This window comes from Lineus longissimus, chromosome 7, assembly GCF_910592395.1.
Source record: "Lineus longissimus chromosome 7, tnLinLong1.2, whole genome shotgun sequence".
NCBI classification, from domain to species: Eukaryota; Metazoa; Nemertea; class Pilidiophora; order Heteronemertea; family Lineidae; genus Lineus; species Lineus longissimus.
Genome location: NC_088314.1, coordinates 7828050 through 7842443, shown reverse-complemented (window position 1 = coordinate 7842443; position 14394 = coordinate 7828050). Strand labels below are relative to the sequence as shown.

Below are 14394 nucleotides of genomic sequence, written 5' to 3'. Positions count from 1 at the left end.
TACTGTAAACCCAGAATGAAAATATTACAGGGAGACAACTGTAAAGCTGGAATGAAAACGTGAAAGGGAGACTACTGTAAAGCCGGAATGAAACAGTAAGGGGAGACTACTGTAAACCCAGAGTAAAAACGTTAAAGGGAGACTACTGTAAACCCAGAGTGAAAACGTTAAAGGGAGACTACTGTAAACCCAGAATGAAAATATTACAGGGAGACAACTGTAAAGCTGGAATGAAAACGTGAAAGGGAGACTACTGTAAAGCCGGAATGAAACAGTAAGGGGAGACTACTGTAAACCCAGAGTAAAAACGTTAAAGGGAGACTACTGTAAACCCAGAGTGAAAACATGAAGGAAGACTACTGTAAAACTGGGAACAATGGACTTGCCGTAAAAAACAAAGGTGGGTCCCAGGTTTGGGGCTTGTATACAATGACATCAGATTGTGAGTAATCGTGTCAAAACTAGCCACCCAGGTTTAATAACTGTGGTGATAAAACATGCAGTCGGGCTGTGAATGACCTATAGGGAATCTGGAAATCGTCACACTGTTGTGACGCTGCTTGCCATTGGTCGACATGTTACCAAGATCTAGACTATTTTTAGCCAGATTGCGGAGTGTTATTATTACTTGACTGGCGTACAACAAAAAACAAGTGATGTAACTGAAAATACTTCTTTCTCAATTCTGCCACACAGAAAATAGAGAAAAAAGTATTGCATAATAATTATAGCAATGATATAAATGACAGATAAAAAAAATTAAAAAGTTCTCTCCGACCGGATTCGAACCAGTGACCTAGGGATGACTATTTTCAACCTTCTACAGTCCCCCGCTCTACCAACTGAGCTACAGAGAGATGGATGAAAACGTGCAGATTTTATTTGTATATAAACTAAACAAAGTGCAGCGTCAATTGAACAGCAGAGAAATAATTATCAAGAGCTATGCATGTGCATTAGTAAAGAGAAATAACCTGCATTTCTAATTTATAACGCAATTTAATCGCTTTTATCAAAGTATTGGCGAAATAAGGAATGTTGCAAATTGGGTTATCTTCAGCCAGTGATCTCGCAGCATATATATTTATAGTATACCCAAATCTTTGAACACATTGTAAAAACCGTCCTTTTAAGACAACTTTTAAACTTAATTTAACTTTGTGATGTGACATTCGGAAAAGAGTGGAGTTTGGGCTTGTTGATAAGAAAGGATTTGTGTTAATGAGTTAGAATGAACTTCAACGAAGATAGGCCAATGTGCGGTCAATCACCGGCGGTCAAAGGTCACAAAGGTCAAGGATATTGGGGTAGGAGAGAAATCCAGGAATTTAGCAGACTGCTCCATAATTTCCTTCAAAATGCCGGATTACTGACAACTTCTCTTCTCAAAACTCCTCAGGTACCTACAGATAATGCAATTGTCGATCCAACTATGTAAAACGGTTTTTATTGGATGTTTCTTTAGGGGAAAACAAGGAAGTATTTCACTCAAAAAAGCAAAACATGACATCACCAGAATATCATCATTCCATGATCATCCATGCATCTGCACATGATAATGCACTCGCTCATTGCACTAGGCCTAGCTGATGTTATTCGTATCACCTGTAGTGCATATGCACTGTGGTTCATGTCATGATAAAGATCTCCCTCTTCCTTGCTCCACACCTCAAGCAGAGCTGTCAAGCCCACCAGTCCCAGGCCAAGCTAGCTGCCATATTTCAGTAGGCCTACGCCTGCCCTGGGCCTGGGGCCTGTGCATACCTATGATGGGCTGGCGATGCCATGCCGAAGACGTAGTATAAAGTAGTATAAAATATGATTATGGGATGGCCATGACCGACAACTTTTTAAATCTGATGTGTATATTTTCATTGCAGTTCTGGATAAGGAATACAAAACATGAATGTAAAGTGAAAGGGTTAATTATCATCAAGGATGTCTGCAAGTGAGTTGTCCTCGAGCTTCGTTCACATGGGGGACATTGTGTCCCTGTGTGCAGAGGGCAGTGTCAATGGATTCATCAGCACTTTAGGGTAGGTGTCAGTTTGAGAGCATAACTCTCGTTGGTCTGATCTTGTGTCCATTCCCCATGGCATTCTTTGTCATTTTGGTACATCTCAAGACATGAACATGAAGGGATAGAGGAAAGGGGCCCAGTTCTGATATGAGCCCCAAAGACATAACAGGACAGGGCCACCCAAATCTGGTATGCGCCCCAAGGTCAATTAGACAGGACAGGGACAGGGCACCCAGATAGTGGTATTAGCCCCAAGACGTGACAGGGACAGGACAGTCAGATCTGGTATGAGTCCCAAAGACATGACAGGGACTGAGCACCCAGATCTGGACATGACACTGACAGGACAGGGACAAGTCATCCAAATCTGTTATGGCCCCAAAGTCAAAGTCAGGACACAGACAGGGCACCCAAATCTGGTATGAGGCCCAAAGATATGACATGCATGACAAGACAAGGACAGGATTACAATGTATCTTAGTGTCTGGTAATTTTCTCTTAACAACATTTCGATCTGCCTTGTGTCTCCAGACATTCATTGTCAAGTTGATGATGAACTAGTGGGTCAAGCTGGTCTGTAATGCACTTAAACTTAACAATGTCAACAATGCCTAAATACTATTGCTACACAAAGGGCATAAAAAGTAGCCTGACAATACACAGTAATGTGTGTGAATTGTCACAAAAAGCCGACTGATATGACTTACTATGAGTGATGATCGTATGGTAATTTCTGATGACATTCGTGATCATTATCATTAACCCTTGTTCTCTATTCGTAGATTGGCGATGCCGCCAATTCTGTGCCAAAAATGTTTTTATCATTGAAATTCTGACTTTGCTCAAATTTTTCCTCTGTATTTCAGCTTGGTTGATGACAGATGTGTGGTGCAGCCGGATGCAGGCGACCTCAATAATCCACCGAAGAAATTCAGGGGTAAGTTGACTATTTTCATTTCGAAATCATTCAAGGATCTCTTCTTCTTGATCAACACTGATGACCCCAGCATATGGTTATCATTACTTCAGCATTGTATTTGTTCAGGAAACAAAACATACCGGCAAACAACAGACCCAGTCCAGTGACACAGCTCTAAATGAATCTCGTCTCTGGCTGGAGATGGAGTCACAATGCCAATTAACCAAATTGTAATACTCAGCAATGTGTTTGTTGGCAGTTAAGCATTTCAGATACAAGCACGCTCTGCAAACAACTTTCCCACACTGACTAGTGACTACCGTTACCCAAAGCAGCCATGATATATATCAAATTAGGAAAAACAAATCAAATGAAACTTTTTTTACAACCATAGATATTGATAATCAGATTGCCAGCAGAGTGTTTATAATCTCTGTTGTATTACAGTTGTGAATGGCAGTGTACAATAAATGAAGGTTGTATGTAGCATGGGGGGGGGGATTCTATACATGTAGATTGGTTGGCCCCCTCGTGTCTTCTGTTTGGCTGATAGTGTTCCAAAATTTGTCGGTGATTTCCTTTCCTCAATCATTTGTAGCCATGTACAGTCAAATCGGATATTTTACCATGATATTTTTTTACAAGGCTAATTAACAACATGTACACGTTCAGAGCAATTGATGGCAAATTATGCCATTGTCATTAAGGTAAAATATGAAATGGTTTATAATATTGTAAAATTGTTTCAGTATACTGCATTCTACAACAGTATAAATTCTAGGTTACATGGTCTATTTGTTTACAGTGAACATACTTCAAATTCTGTTTACTTCCTTAATTCCAGCGGACACGGCCTCAAGTTATTCTCAAATGGCATAAAAAAGCTTGTACTTGTATATTTAGGAAGTTTTGATGAATTCTAGGTGTATGTTGTCAAAAAACAAAGGCCTCTCGCTGATGTGAATTTTGGGTCACTGTATCCAATCAGAAATGGATGGGCCGGAGATTTCAATTATTCATTTAATGAATAACAAATTATATTTTATGTGGCAAATCTTTGTTTCATTTCAGATTGTTTGTTCAAGTTATGTCCCACGAACCGATACTCTGCCCAGAAACAGTTCTGGAAGGCGACCAAGCAGAGCACAACAAATGCAACAGATGCGGTCCTACTCAAGAAACTCCATGTAAGTCAAGTCAAAGTGAATAAGGTTCCGCCAATTAGAAAACAAACCAGTCTTCTCTACAAACCAGCTTCTCTACAAAACCAATCGTCCTTCAGTTAGAAAGGTGAACTGTCTGGTTGCTTGTAGCGCAACCACACAACTATAAAAAAATCCCCGCCCTGAAATGAGGTGGTCTCCGGCAAGAGCACCACTGATAAAATCTAACCCTGAAGGAAGATAGAAGAGAACCCAGCGCCAGGGGTGAGGAGTCTGGTTTCACAATGCTGTATTGTTTAAAATTGTAGGCCTAGGCCTATGAGAGTTCAAAAGCATTGCCGCTAGGTACCGTAATTGAAATGAGATGAGCCACTTGGAGAAAATCCTGCTCCTTGTGAATCACCTATCAAATGAACTTCAGAGAGTGCAGTAGAACCGAGTTGCGTTAAAGTTACCTACGGAATTAGCTTGATTCATCTCACTTAGCTACATGATTATATGTATAATATAACTCAACAAATATGCTATATTGTGCAGTATAGCAAATGTACTATCTCATGTATATGATGTGCTGTAACCAGGGAGCTAATGCTTGGTATTTCCCCACCTCTGTTTAGACGCACTTGGCTACAAGAGTTGCGATAATGATATCATATTGGCCTCATGAATGCAATATTCTGAAGTAGCTCCTTGGCGGTACTTCACTCGTATGATTAGAATGGCGATATGAAGGATTTATTGATTGCTTTTATAGTGGGAGAGATGTAATGGCTTTTCTATGCTGGTATTGTAATCCCTTGAAAATGAAAATGAAACAATATTTTCTGTAGAGCCACTTTAATAATTGCTTGTATAAGCATCCGTAGCTCAGATTCCCCTCTGAAGACAACACCAACATCAAACCCTTATAATACAGGGGTCAAAAAGGAGTAGGATATTGGTGATGAACTTTGAGTAGGGCCTTCGCAGGCAACCAGCTGTGAGAAGAAAAGATCTGATATGAAACATATATGTTGTATTCTAGTCAACCAAGTCAGCAGAGTTCAGCTGGCAGGGCTGAAAATCGAGATCCTATGCAGAATGACCTTTTATAAATGGTTTTACGCAAATATTATTGAGGCTGAATGCAGTAGAAGAAGATCCTCCCAAGAAATGTACAAAATGAATTGCTTTGAAAACCTTAACACCTCTGTGCATATTTCACTGTCCTGTCTTAAAAAACGTTTCTTGTTTTTCGTATAGCATGCATCCGAGTTGGAAAAGAAGCAGAATGACTCGGAGAATAAGAAGTTGTTGGGGAGCAACATCCAGTATGGAAGCGTTGTACAGGTGAGAACAAGAAGCCGTAGGGTTGCTTGGCCTCTCTAGGCCGCCTAACAGCTTTTGTCAATATTTACAGGCACCTGGGGGAGTGCACTCTCCCAGGTGGTAGCAGATCATCATAAATCACTTCCTATGTTTGGTATGCAGTCTGTCGTAAAAACTTGACGAAGATAACCTGTTGTTTACTGGGTGCTGAGTGTTGAAGGACCAAGTCACCATCAGCAACGTATAGCTTTGTGTAATGTAGGGAGCGTAAGGCATCCATGAGTCAGTGCCAGTTGGCCTAAAGAACAAAGCATGTTTACATGTTTACTTATCTATATCATAATACTATAAGGCGGCTCGCTAAAGTGCCATTTGGGGGTCGTGTTTCGTCTCGAAATTTTGCACGTTTGCAGGTGATATGTTATCCTGATGCAACGTCATGTTTATTTTCGGAAATTTACTTCAGCGGAGCAGTAATGAGGTATTTTGAATCGGACACTGTCAATTCTCCTTATCACTCACAGAAGCCAAGTCATAGGTGTTTAGTTATGCAGGGGCTTAATCAATTACCTGCACTCCCTGTGGGGTGGGTAACTTTACCTGTTGAACAGCTGGCCGTAGGGGGATGATTGGAAGAGCCTGTACATGTCGACCTGCTGAACTAAGGTTAATGTTATTTTCAATCCACGATTGCATGTCACCTGATGTTCGAGATTTCGCGGGGAAAGAAATTGTAAACAAACGCATGTGTGCAGTTCAAATGTAAACAAAAATGTATTTTTGGTACTTTCGGTTGCTGGACTTGGGTTTTCCCGCAGTAAGGAGCTGGGGTCAAATTGGTGGTCTATTGTTTATGGGTGCTGTGTTAGCCAGAGCTAGCCCTTGATTATGAAGGGATTTTCAAATGAAGGTTACCATGGTCTGTTTATGTGCTCACCACAGCTTTCAATACTTGATCTGAAGAGGCGCGCTGAACCTGAAATGGCCTTATCAAGGAGCTGCTCACGGTGCTGAACGTCTAGCTTGCCTGTCGAGTAAGTGCCTTGGCCGAGACCTGGCGCATATTGCTGACTATTAAAGGAACGAGGCATTGCCTCATCATCACTATCGGACCAACTGATATACTTTTATAAGCACGCATACAGCACGCCACAGCTAGGTCCGAGTCTGTGGACAAATGGTTGGTTTAATTTGTCTCTTCGGTATGGCTCCTTTGATATTGCATTAGATTTTCATTGCAATTCAATCTATTCAAGATATAGCCCATTTGAGCCCCCATTTGAACCTGCCTGCGCCACGGGTACAATGCTAGTAAGTTATAATGTTCTACTGGTGGCCGTTGTCAAAATACGCAAGGTAGTTTTCTTATCAGAACTTTTTCAGTGCCATCTAAAAAAGGTTCATTTTGCTGTAAACTCTTTGGAAAGAAATAACACACAAATAAGAAGTTCAGATAATGGTTGATGTTTGTGGTCATTCTGAACCAGTCTGCTACTCTGATCCCAGCAGACGTACTCTTTTATCTGGTCCAGTCTTGACCAACACTGTGGTAGATCCCGTAGTAGATGTCTTACGCAGGTTCCCACAATCACCAGTGGTGTTTTTCTTGAAGCTGTGGTATTGCGGACTGGTCATTGATTTTATCATCAATATTACCAAGCTCGAGTATTCCTTCGAAAATTGTCAGTATGAGCTCTATAATCGTGTTTACAAATCATGTTAACTTTTGTATTTAGTTACAGGTTCAACATGATTTGAATCAATGTCGCCTGTGTAACATTTAACCCATGCTTTCAATACAAAATTGAAAACCCAGTCCCCGATTATCGTTATTCAAAATATATTACTACGAAGTACTATCACTATAGTTTAAGGGAATAACCAACATGTCTACTACACATGATTTTTATGACATAATTGCGGTTTGCCATGTTTGCCCTTATGCAACAAAAGATAATTGTCCATGATTGTCATCCATCCATGCTACAAAGGTTTTTGAGACGTGGTGATAAGCGATTGTTATCACATAACACATCCTCTGTGACACTCTTCATACCTGTGTTTCCATGACGACCATATCTATACATACTCCACTTATTGCCTCCTGACGACAGGTTTTTCTCTGGGTGTCATCTCGATCCTTCTGATCAGTCCGCCTCATCAGATTGACTAAAAATAGATGGACTTCGTCTCAGATTCGCATTGGAATAATTGTCTGTTTGGTATAAACTCCCACCCTTTCTGTAAAACCAGTAATCGCTGGGTTTAATATTGACTCGCTATTCCAAAAGACCACTGCAGACAAGCGATTATTGTCACATGCGATTTAAGTTGCTTGATTGTGGGGCTCTTGATAAAGCAGTAATGAACGAAGCTCTTCGCGCCTCTGCAAACAACATTGCCAACTTGCTCTCATCAGTTATCAAAGTCACTCTATTGGTAGTGAAATTGACTTATATTTCATGTAACTTAGGGGAAGAGATACATGTAGCTGACTTAAAGGTTGGTTTAACCGCCGTGTCGACTGCTTCTTGCGTGTTGATTTAGTCATAAGAGTAGCCATGAATTTTGATGTAAACAGCGATGAATGTAATGTACCCACTATCGTGTGATCTCAATCTGGTTTCCAAGGTAACGGAATTGAGCCAAGGTTCTTATAGATCATAACTAGAGGTAGCCATATCATGCTACTATGGGGGCTGTGAGCTCAGGTGATTTTCAAAATCTTCAAGCTCATCACGAGGTGGGATGGCATGGTCTATTGGTGGCAGACTTTGGAGATTGATACAGTGAAACCACTTTTAGCGGACACCTCTCTATTAAGGACACCCTCTCTATAAAGGACATTTGGTTGTTTCCATTCGACAGCCAGGTTTATAAGAGACAAAGGCCTGGTTGTGTCTAGAAAATCAAACACTAAGAAGAAGGTTTTTTCCATTCAATTTAACCTCTCTAATCAGGACACCTCTCTAATATTCAGCACTTGTCAGTCCCAAGGGTGTCCTTGATAGAGAGGTTCTACTGTACCAAACACAGATATATCGCAATTGTGACCATGGGCAAGTCACTAAGCTTCGATTGCCAAGTCCTTTAAATGATTCCTTATAGAATATTGGGCAATTTGTAATGTCCATGCACAAGTCACTAAGCTTGATAACTTTTGCCGAGTCCTTTGAATGGGGGCAATTTGTAATGTAAAGTACATGTGGGAGGAAACCGGAGACCCCGGAGGAGCTTAAATCTGATATTTGTTCTATTTTTCTCTTCCACAGATGTTACATCTCAAAAGCAATAAATACCTGACAGTAAACAAGCGTCTCCCCGCCCTGCTGGAGAAGAATGCCATGAGAGTGACTCTGGACAGCGCCGGCAATGAGGGATCTTGGTTCTATATTGTCCCATTCTACAAGCTCAGGTCGCCAGGAGACAATGTGAGTGGCAAGAATCAGTGGTATATGTACACTGCATGGTGTCAAATCTATCTCTGTCTGTCTAGCAGCCGTGCAGCTATTGGGTTACCCTGTATAATAAACTAACATCTTCCTGCCTTGCCTTTTTCCAGAAACACCAATTTTCTATCGAAAGATATTGAGAGTTTTCATAATTTTAAGTAAAAATACGAATTACAGTGGAACCTCCCTTAGCGGACACCTCTCTATTAAGGACAACCTCTCAATTAAGGACACTAGGTTTGGTCCCTAATTGGTTGTTTCCATTCAGTTTGACCTCTCTAATCAGGACACCTCTCAATTAAGGACTGCACTTGTCAGTCCAGAGGGTGTCCTTAATAGAGAGGTTCTACTGTACTTTTATAATTTCCATGAATCTCTTACATCTTTTGTGTCATCTTTAGGTTGTAATAGGAGACAAAGTTGTGCTGAACCCAGTAAATGCTGGCCAGCCCCTTCATGCCAGCAACTATGACCTGATAGACAACTCGGGCTGTAAGGAGGTAAGATACATTCAGACTACAGTGAAAGCTCTCTATCAAGGAGTATAGGGACGGACAAATGCTGTCCATAATCGCAGGTGACCTGACTGCAGAGGTCTGTTTGTTTGAAACGACCCTTTGGGGCCAGGATCACTCTCCCTTGTAGAGAATTTGTACTCGTGTGAAAATTCCATGCATATGGTACAGATACTTTACCTTTATTCAGAGCAGTATTGCTCTGAAAGATATGAACTTTATTTATTCATTTCTGAACCCACCTCAAAATTAACGAAAAATATCTAGCCTGCGATTGCACTAAGGGGATCAGTAAAGGCAAAATAATTCTGTCTTGGCTGATTCAAGATTTGTTTTGATTTCAAAGCATTTTCATCACCCTTGACTTTTTTTAAATTTTAAATCCTGACAAAATCTTTTCTGAGCATATTTTGTGTGTTTTTCAGGTGAATGCGGTGAACTGTAACACAAGCTGGAAGATCACACTGTTTATGGATTATCGAGAAAACCAGGAGGAAGTCTTGAAAGGGGTAAGCATGTGAAGAGTTCAGACGTTAGGGTAAAAAATCCATTATATAATGATGACAAGCAGTCGCTCTCTTTTGTGTGACAATTCTTCAACGTAGATTTAAACCTATAGACATAAACCCTATTATCCAGCTAAGTTCTTTTGCAAAAGAAGTTACCAATATCAAGTGTGCATTTTTGCTTGCCTTAACAGATTTGAGTTTAAAGTGCATTCCATGAATAGAGAAAATCTTAATTCTCTTGCCAATGCAAGGGTGGTTTATTGCGATGAATAAAACCAACTATAAGTTGACTTATTTTCATTTTACATCGAATAGAAAAAAAATTATGGAAAAATGTTTTGTATTTGGTGTCATAAAGGCTTGGTGATTTGAAGATTGATTTAGGACAAACCAAAACGTTTATGCATTTCCTATAAAAGACAACTATTCTAACCTTATATGAGTGTACAAAACTTGTCTGATATGCCAACATTGATTTGAACAATGCTGGTTTGCCTCGGAGTTTATATGTATGTTTAGCAGGCCAATGTCATCCAACTAATAGGCTTGGTTATGTCAGTTTATATGTTTTCCTCTAGGCAAAGTCTGATGTGCTGTAATATTATTGACAGACCTTTCTCTTAACCCTTCATCCCATACTTTCCAAATTGATACATGATAAATGGCAAATAATACATGCGTGATGGAATGTGGGCAATTGCAGAATTATACTTTGAGCTTACTTATGGCAAAAGTTTCCGTTATAGAATCTGTGATAGGCCCATGGTAGATTGTGAATTTTAAATTCATCTAGGATGATGTCAAATATTTGCCAATTTATATCATATCTTCATTTTGCCTCATTCCAGGGTGACGTCGTTCGATTATTCCACGCTGAACAAGAGAAATTCCTCACTGGTGACGAGTACAAGAAAAAACAATATGTTTTCCTCCGTACTACGGGTAGGACGTCGGCGACTGCGGCAACGAGTTCTAAGGCATTGTGGGAAATTGAGGTGGTGCAGCACGATCCGTGCCGTGGTGGAGCAGGCCATTGGAACAGTCTGTTCCGGTTCAAACACTTGGCCACTGGACAGTATTTGGCTGCAGAGGTAAGATTGGATTCTTGGAGAAAATAGAGTGGGTTAATGTTTTGACCTATTGTTGCACAAAAATACATAACTGTTGTCTGTTTTCTTTCCTGCTAGGTTGACAACGACCCCTCTTCCGACCAGATGAGGAACAAACTGCGTGGAACCCAGGGTGCTGCTGTGTACTCTCTCGTCTCTGTGCCCCACGGCCATGACATTGCGTCCATATTTGAGTTGGACCCGACGACGATGATGAGGGGGGATTGTCTCGTTCCAAGGTAAATCAAATGTCAGGGCCTATTTGAGGACAATTGTTAAAGCCCAATGTGAAGTAACTGCTCATAACTGGCAACAGACTGCAACTGAATACAGTGATTATCACTTACAGAAAATTCTAAATTTCGCAAATCTCTTGATCACTCTTTTCCTTATCCAGGTCCTCCTTTGTACGGTTGCGCCACCTGTGTACAAACACGTGGGTACACAGCACGTCAATCCCGATAGACAAGGACGAAGACAAACCAATAATGTGCAAGGTAAGGGAAACCTGCGTGAACCAGATTGGCTGGACATGATCTAGTGACTCTGATGTCTGCAATAAACAGCTCCTCTGTGATGAAAATTATTCAGATTTTTTTCCATGTTTGTTTGAATCTTTCAGGTTGGCTGTGCTGCTATCAAGGAAGACAAGGAAGCCTTTGCTATCGTGCCGGTTTCTGCTCAAGAGGTCCGGGACCTTGATTTCGCCAATGATGCTAGTAAAGTTTTAGCTTCCATCGCTGGCAAGCTTGAAAAAAGCTCCATCACACAGAATGAGAGGAGGTAGGTCCCGTCCTTGCAGCTTTTGAAAGCAGCGAGGTCAAACTAAACTGCTGTATTGGACATTCAAGTTTGCAGATAAGAAAAAAAGTAGAGTAGTGGTGTCAATAAAGAGCTTTATAGTTAGTCTGCCATTATGAAGTTCATAAATTAGGCTGTATCTAGCTTAGTTTTGGTGTCATGGGTGGGGGGGGGGGGCAAATCACACCTTATTTGTCCTCTGTCAGTCTGAAAAAGCTGAATGAAAAACTTGTTTTTTGGTGCCCTTGGGGCACTTGTCTCCTATCTCTACAACCTATATACCTTTCTTCGTATCCCTTTCAATCTAAGGCCCTAAGTACAGATGATGAAATCATTGGAATTCTCCCACATTTTTCTCCTTCCAAAGTTTAATTATGAGACTAAATGCTCAAGGGAATTTTTCCCATTCTGTTTGAAATTCGATGTTCATTCCTCGGTGTTTGCCGTTGAACACAAACTTGTTATTTCAGACAAGGCCATTCGTCGTCCTTTTTAACAGATCGCCTATGTTGGTAGGAAAAGAATTAAATTTTGCTGAAAAGGAGCTTCCATCCATTTTCAGGCTTTTTCCGAGTGTGTTATATCCCAATTATAACTTTGGTGAAAATGATCCATAAACCTATAAAAAACTAAAAAGTTTGGTTTGATATGCACATACCAGTATCAGTACTATTTCTATAAAAGGGAGTCTATAGGTAGCTGCCAGGTTTGTCAGATTAAGTTACACAAAATCACCAATAGGGGTCTCTTCAGTCTTGCATACGTCAAAGCTATTCACACCACAAGGAATGTATTTAATGACGAATCAAACGTGACCCAGTCCCCTAACTGTGCTTATTAGTCATCTGAAGATGATTAGTTTGACCAACTGGCTCCTGCCTATAGTCCCCCTTTAAAGATCTGTCCAGTTTTGCTTCTGTATATTTTCTAATGCAGCTTTCATTCCAAACTTACACCCATCAAAGTTTTGCTTGTGAATAAAAAAATTTCAATTTCGCATATGTAATTGTAATTCATGAGAGTTACACCATTGGTTGTGGCTTGTTCCTAAAGTTCCAAAATCATGCTTTATCGCTGTAATACGATCCCAGATAGCCTGTCAAAATGGTTAAAAATTTGAAGTTCTGTATTTATATAATTTAAAGAACTTTTCCGAGTTGGCCCTGCTGAAGTGCTTCGACATTATGAAATGCCTTAGGAGATATGAAGCAGCCACCAAGCACTTTCACTTAACCAATAAACTCTAACATGGAAAAAAAGAGTGACCTGGAAGTGATTTAAGCCCATGACCTTATGGTGAGAAGTCTCGACTTCTAACCACTATGCCACCAGGCTTCGTAAAGTGCAGAAAACTGCCTCTACTTATTGTACTAATAAACGTAATAAGTATTCATCCAACCTCATTTGATATTTTGACCCCTGCCATCTGTACATGACCCATATAAATCTTCTTCAGTCTGGAGGCGTTCGGCTTCATGGCCATGGTTTGGATGGATGTGTATGGTCTTCTTGGGATCCAACCGAATAATTGTAACAAATTTTCTGTTTCTGAATAGACAAGTTTTACTCCAAGGATATCCTCAACATCAGGAACATAAAAAACAAACCCACCATTAGGTGTTTATTTCAAGATGTCTCTGGCCTTTTAGGCACATTTTCATCAAAATCTATTTCGGAGTTTTTAAAGCTAGTGTGACCAATTGAATTTGAATGAAAATCTCTTTTACAGGTTTGTGACACAACTTTTGGGGGACCTGATATTTTTTGCTTGTTTGATGGAGAACTCCAATACTGATCCGCTCGAACTCACCGACCCTAAACCAGATCGAGAGAGGCAGAAGCTCCTCCGTGAACAGAACATTTTGAAACAGGTAATTGAGCTGGAATCGACCAAAGATCTGTTGCACCAACCCTTAAAGAAGAAGAATACAGCGTGCAATTTATATTGGCTATTGTTGACTCACAGAACATCACTGTACATGAAACGCGACCATCATTATCGCTTGCAAACCTAGTCTGACGATCTCCCCAATTGTAGCCTTTTCGTTTCCATTCAAAAACCTCAATTTATCTTCTTTCACTTTCAGGTCTTCAAAATTCTCCAAGCACCTTTCTCCGAAAGTGGTGACGGGCCGATGCTTAGAATGGAAGAGCTCGCCGACCCAAGGCACACTCCCTACCGACAAATCTGCCGCCTCTGTTACCGAACCCTCAAAATCTCCCAGTCGAATTATCGTAAGAACCAGGAATACATCGCCAAACAGTTCCCGTTCATGCAGAAGCAGATTGGGTATGACGTCCTTGCGGAGGACACCATCACAGCGCTGCTACACAATAATCGGAAGCTGCTGGAGAAACACATCACTGCGTCGGAGATTGAGACGTTTGTCAAACTTGTGAGGAAGAATAGAGAGAGCAGGTAGGATTTCTACTGTATGCTGATTCTAGATACCGGTATCTAGTCACGATTCATAAGGTGCTCCAGTATGGTCCCTGTGCACTACACTTTACTTCAAGTTTGACATTTTTTGAAGAGATGTAAATTGAGAACTCAGAAGAATTGTGCCCTTATATTTTGCACCAGTGATGCAAAATGGT

General features: G+C 40.6%; 1 protein-coding gene and 1 non-coding gene across 6 annotated transcripts in view; one reads left to right on the top strand and one right to left on the bottom strand.

Annotated features, from left to right (window-relative positions):
• Positions 1–768: 768 nt before the first annotated feature.
• Trnay-gua (transfer RNA tyrosine (anticodon GUA)) lies at positions 769–857 on the bottom strand. The gene is given in 2 exon segments: positions 769–804; positions 821–857. It is a non-coding gene; the product is annotated as a tRNA-Tyr (tRNA).
• A 439-nt stretch (positions 858–1296) lies between these two features.
• Positions 1297–14394, top strand: part of LOC135491326 (inositol 1,4,5-trisphosphate receptor-like) — a 54357-nt gene continuing 41259 nt past the window's right edge. For all 5 annotated transcript variants that reach the window (XM_064777107.1, XM_064777108.1, XM_064777106.1 and 2 more), the window contains exons 1-14: positions 1297–1399; positions 1881–2036; positions 2887–2957; positions 4011–4126; positions 5345–5431; positions 8683–8841; positions 9264–9362; positions 9803–9886; positions 10735–10977; positions 11074–11234; positions 11393–11492; positions 11618–11778; positions 13526–13667; positions 13884–14215. In XM_064777107.1, the coding sequence (XP_064633177.1) occupies positions 1939–2036; positions 2887–2957; positions 4011–4126; positions 5345–5431; positions 8683–8841; positions 9264–9362; positions 9803–9886; positions 10735–10977; positions 11074–11234; positions 11393–11492; positions 11618–11778; positions 13526–13667; positions 13884–14215 (1853 nt within the window). In that variant the 5' untranslated portion in view covers positions 1297–1399; positions 1881–1938. The remainder of the gene's footprint in view (positions 1400–1880; positions 2037–2886; positions 2958–4010; positions 4127–5344; positions 5432–8682; positions 8842–9263; positions 9363–9802; positions 9887–10734; positions 10978–11073; positions 11235–11392; positions 11493–11617; positions 11779–13525; positions 13668–13883; positions 14216–14394) is intronic.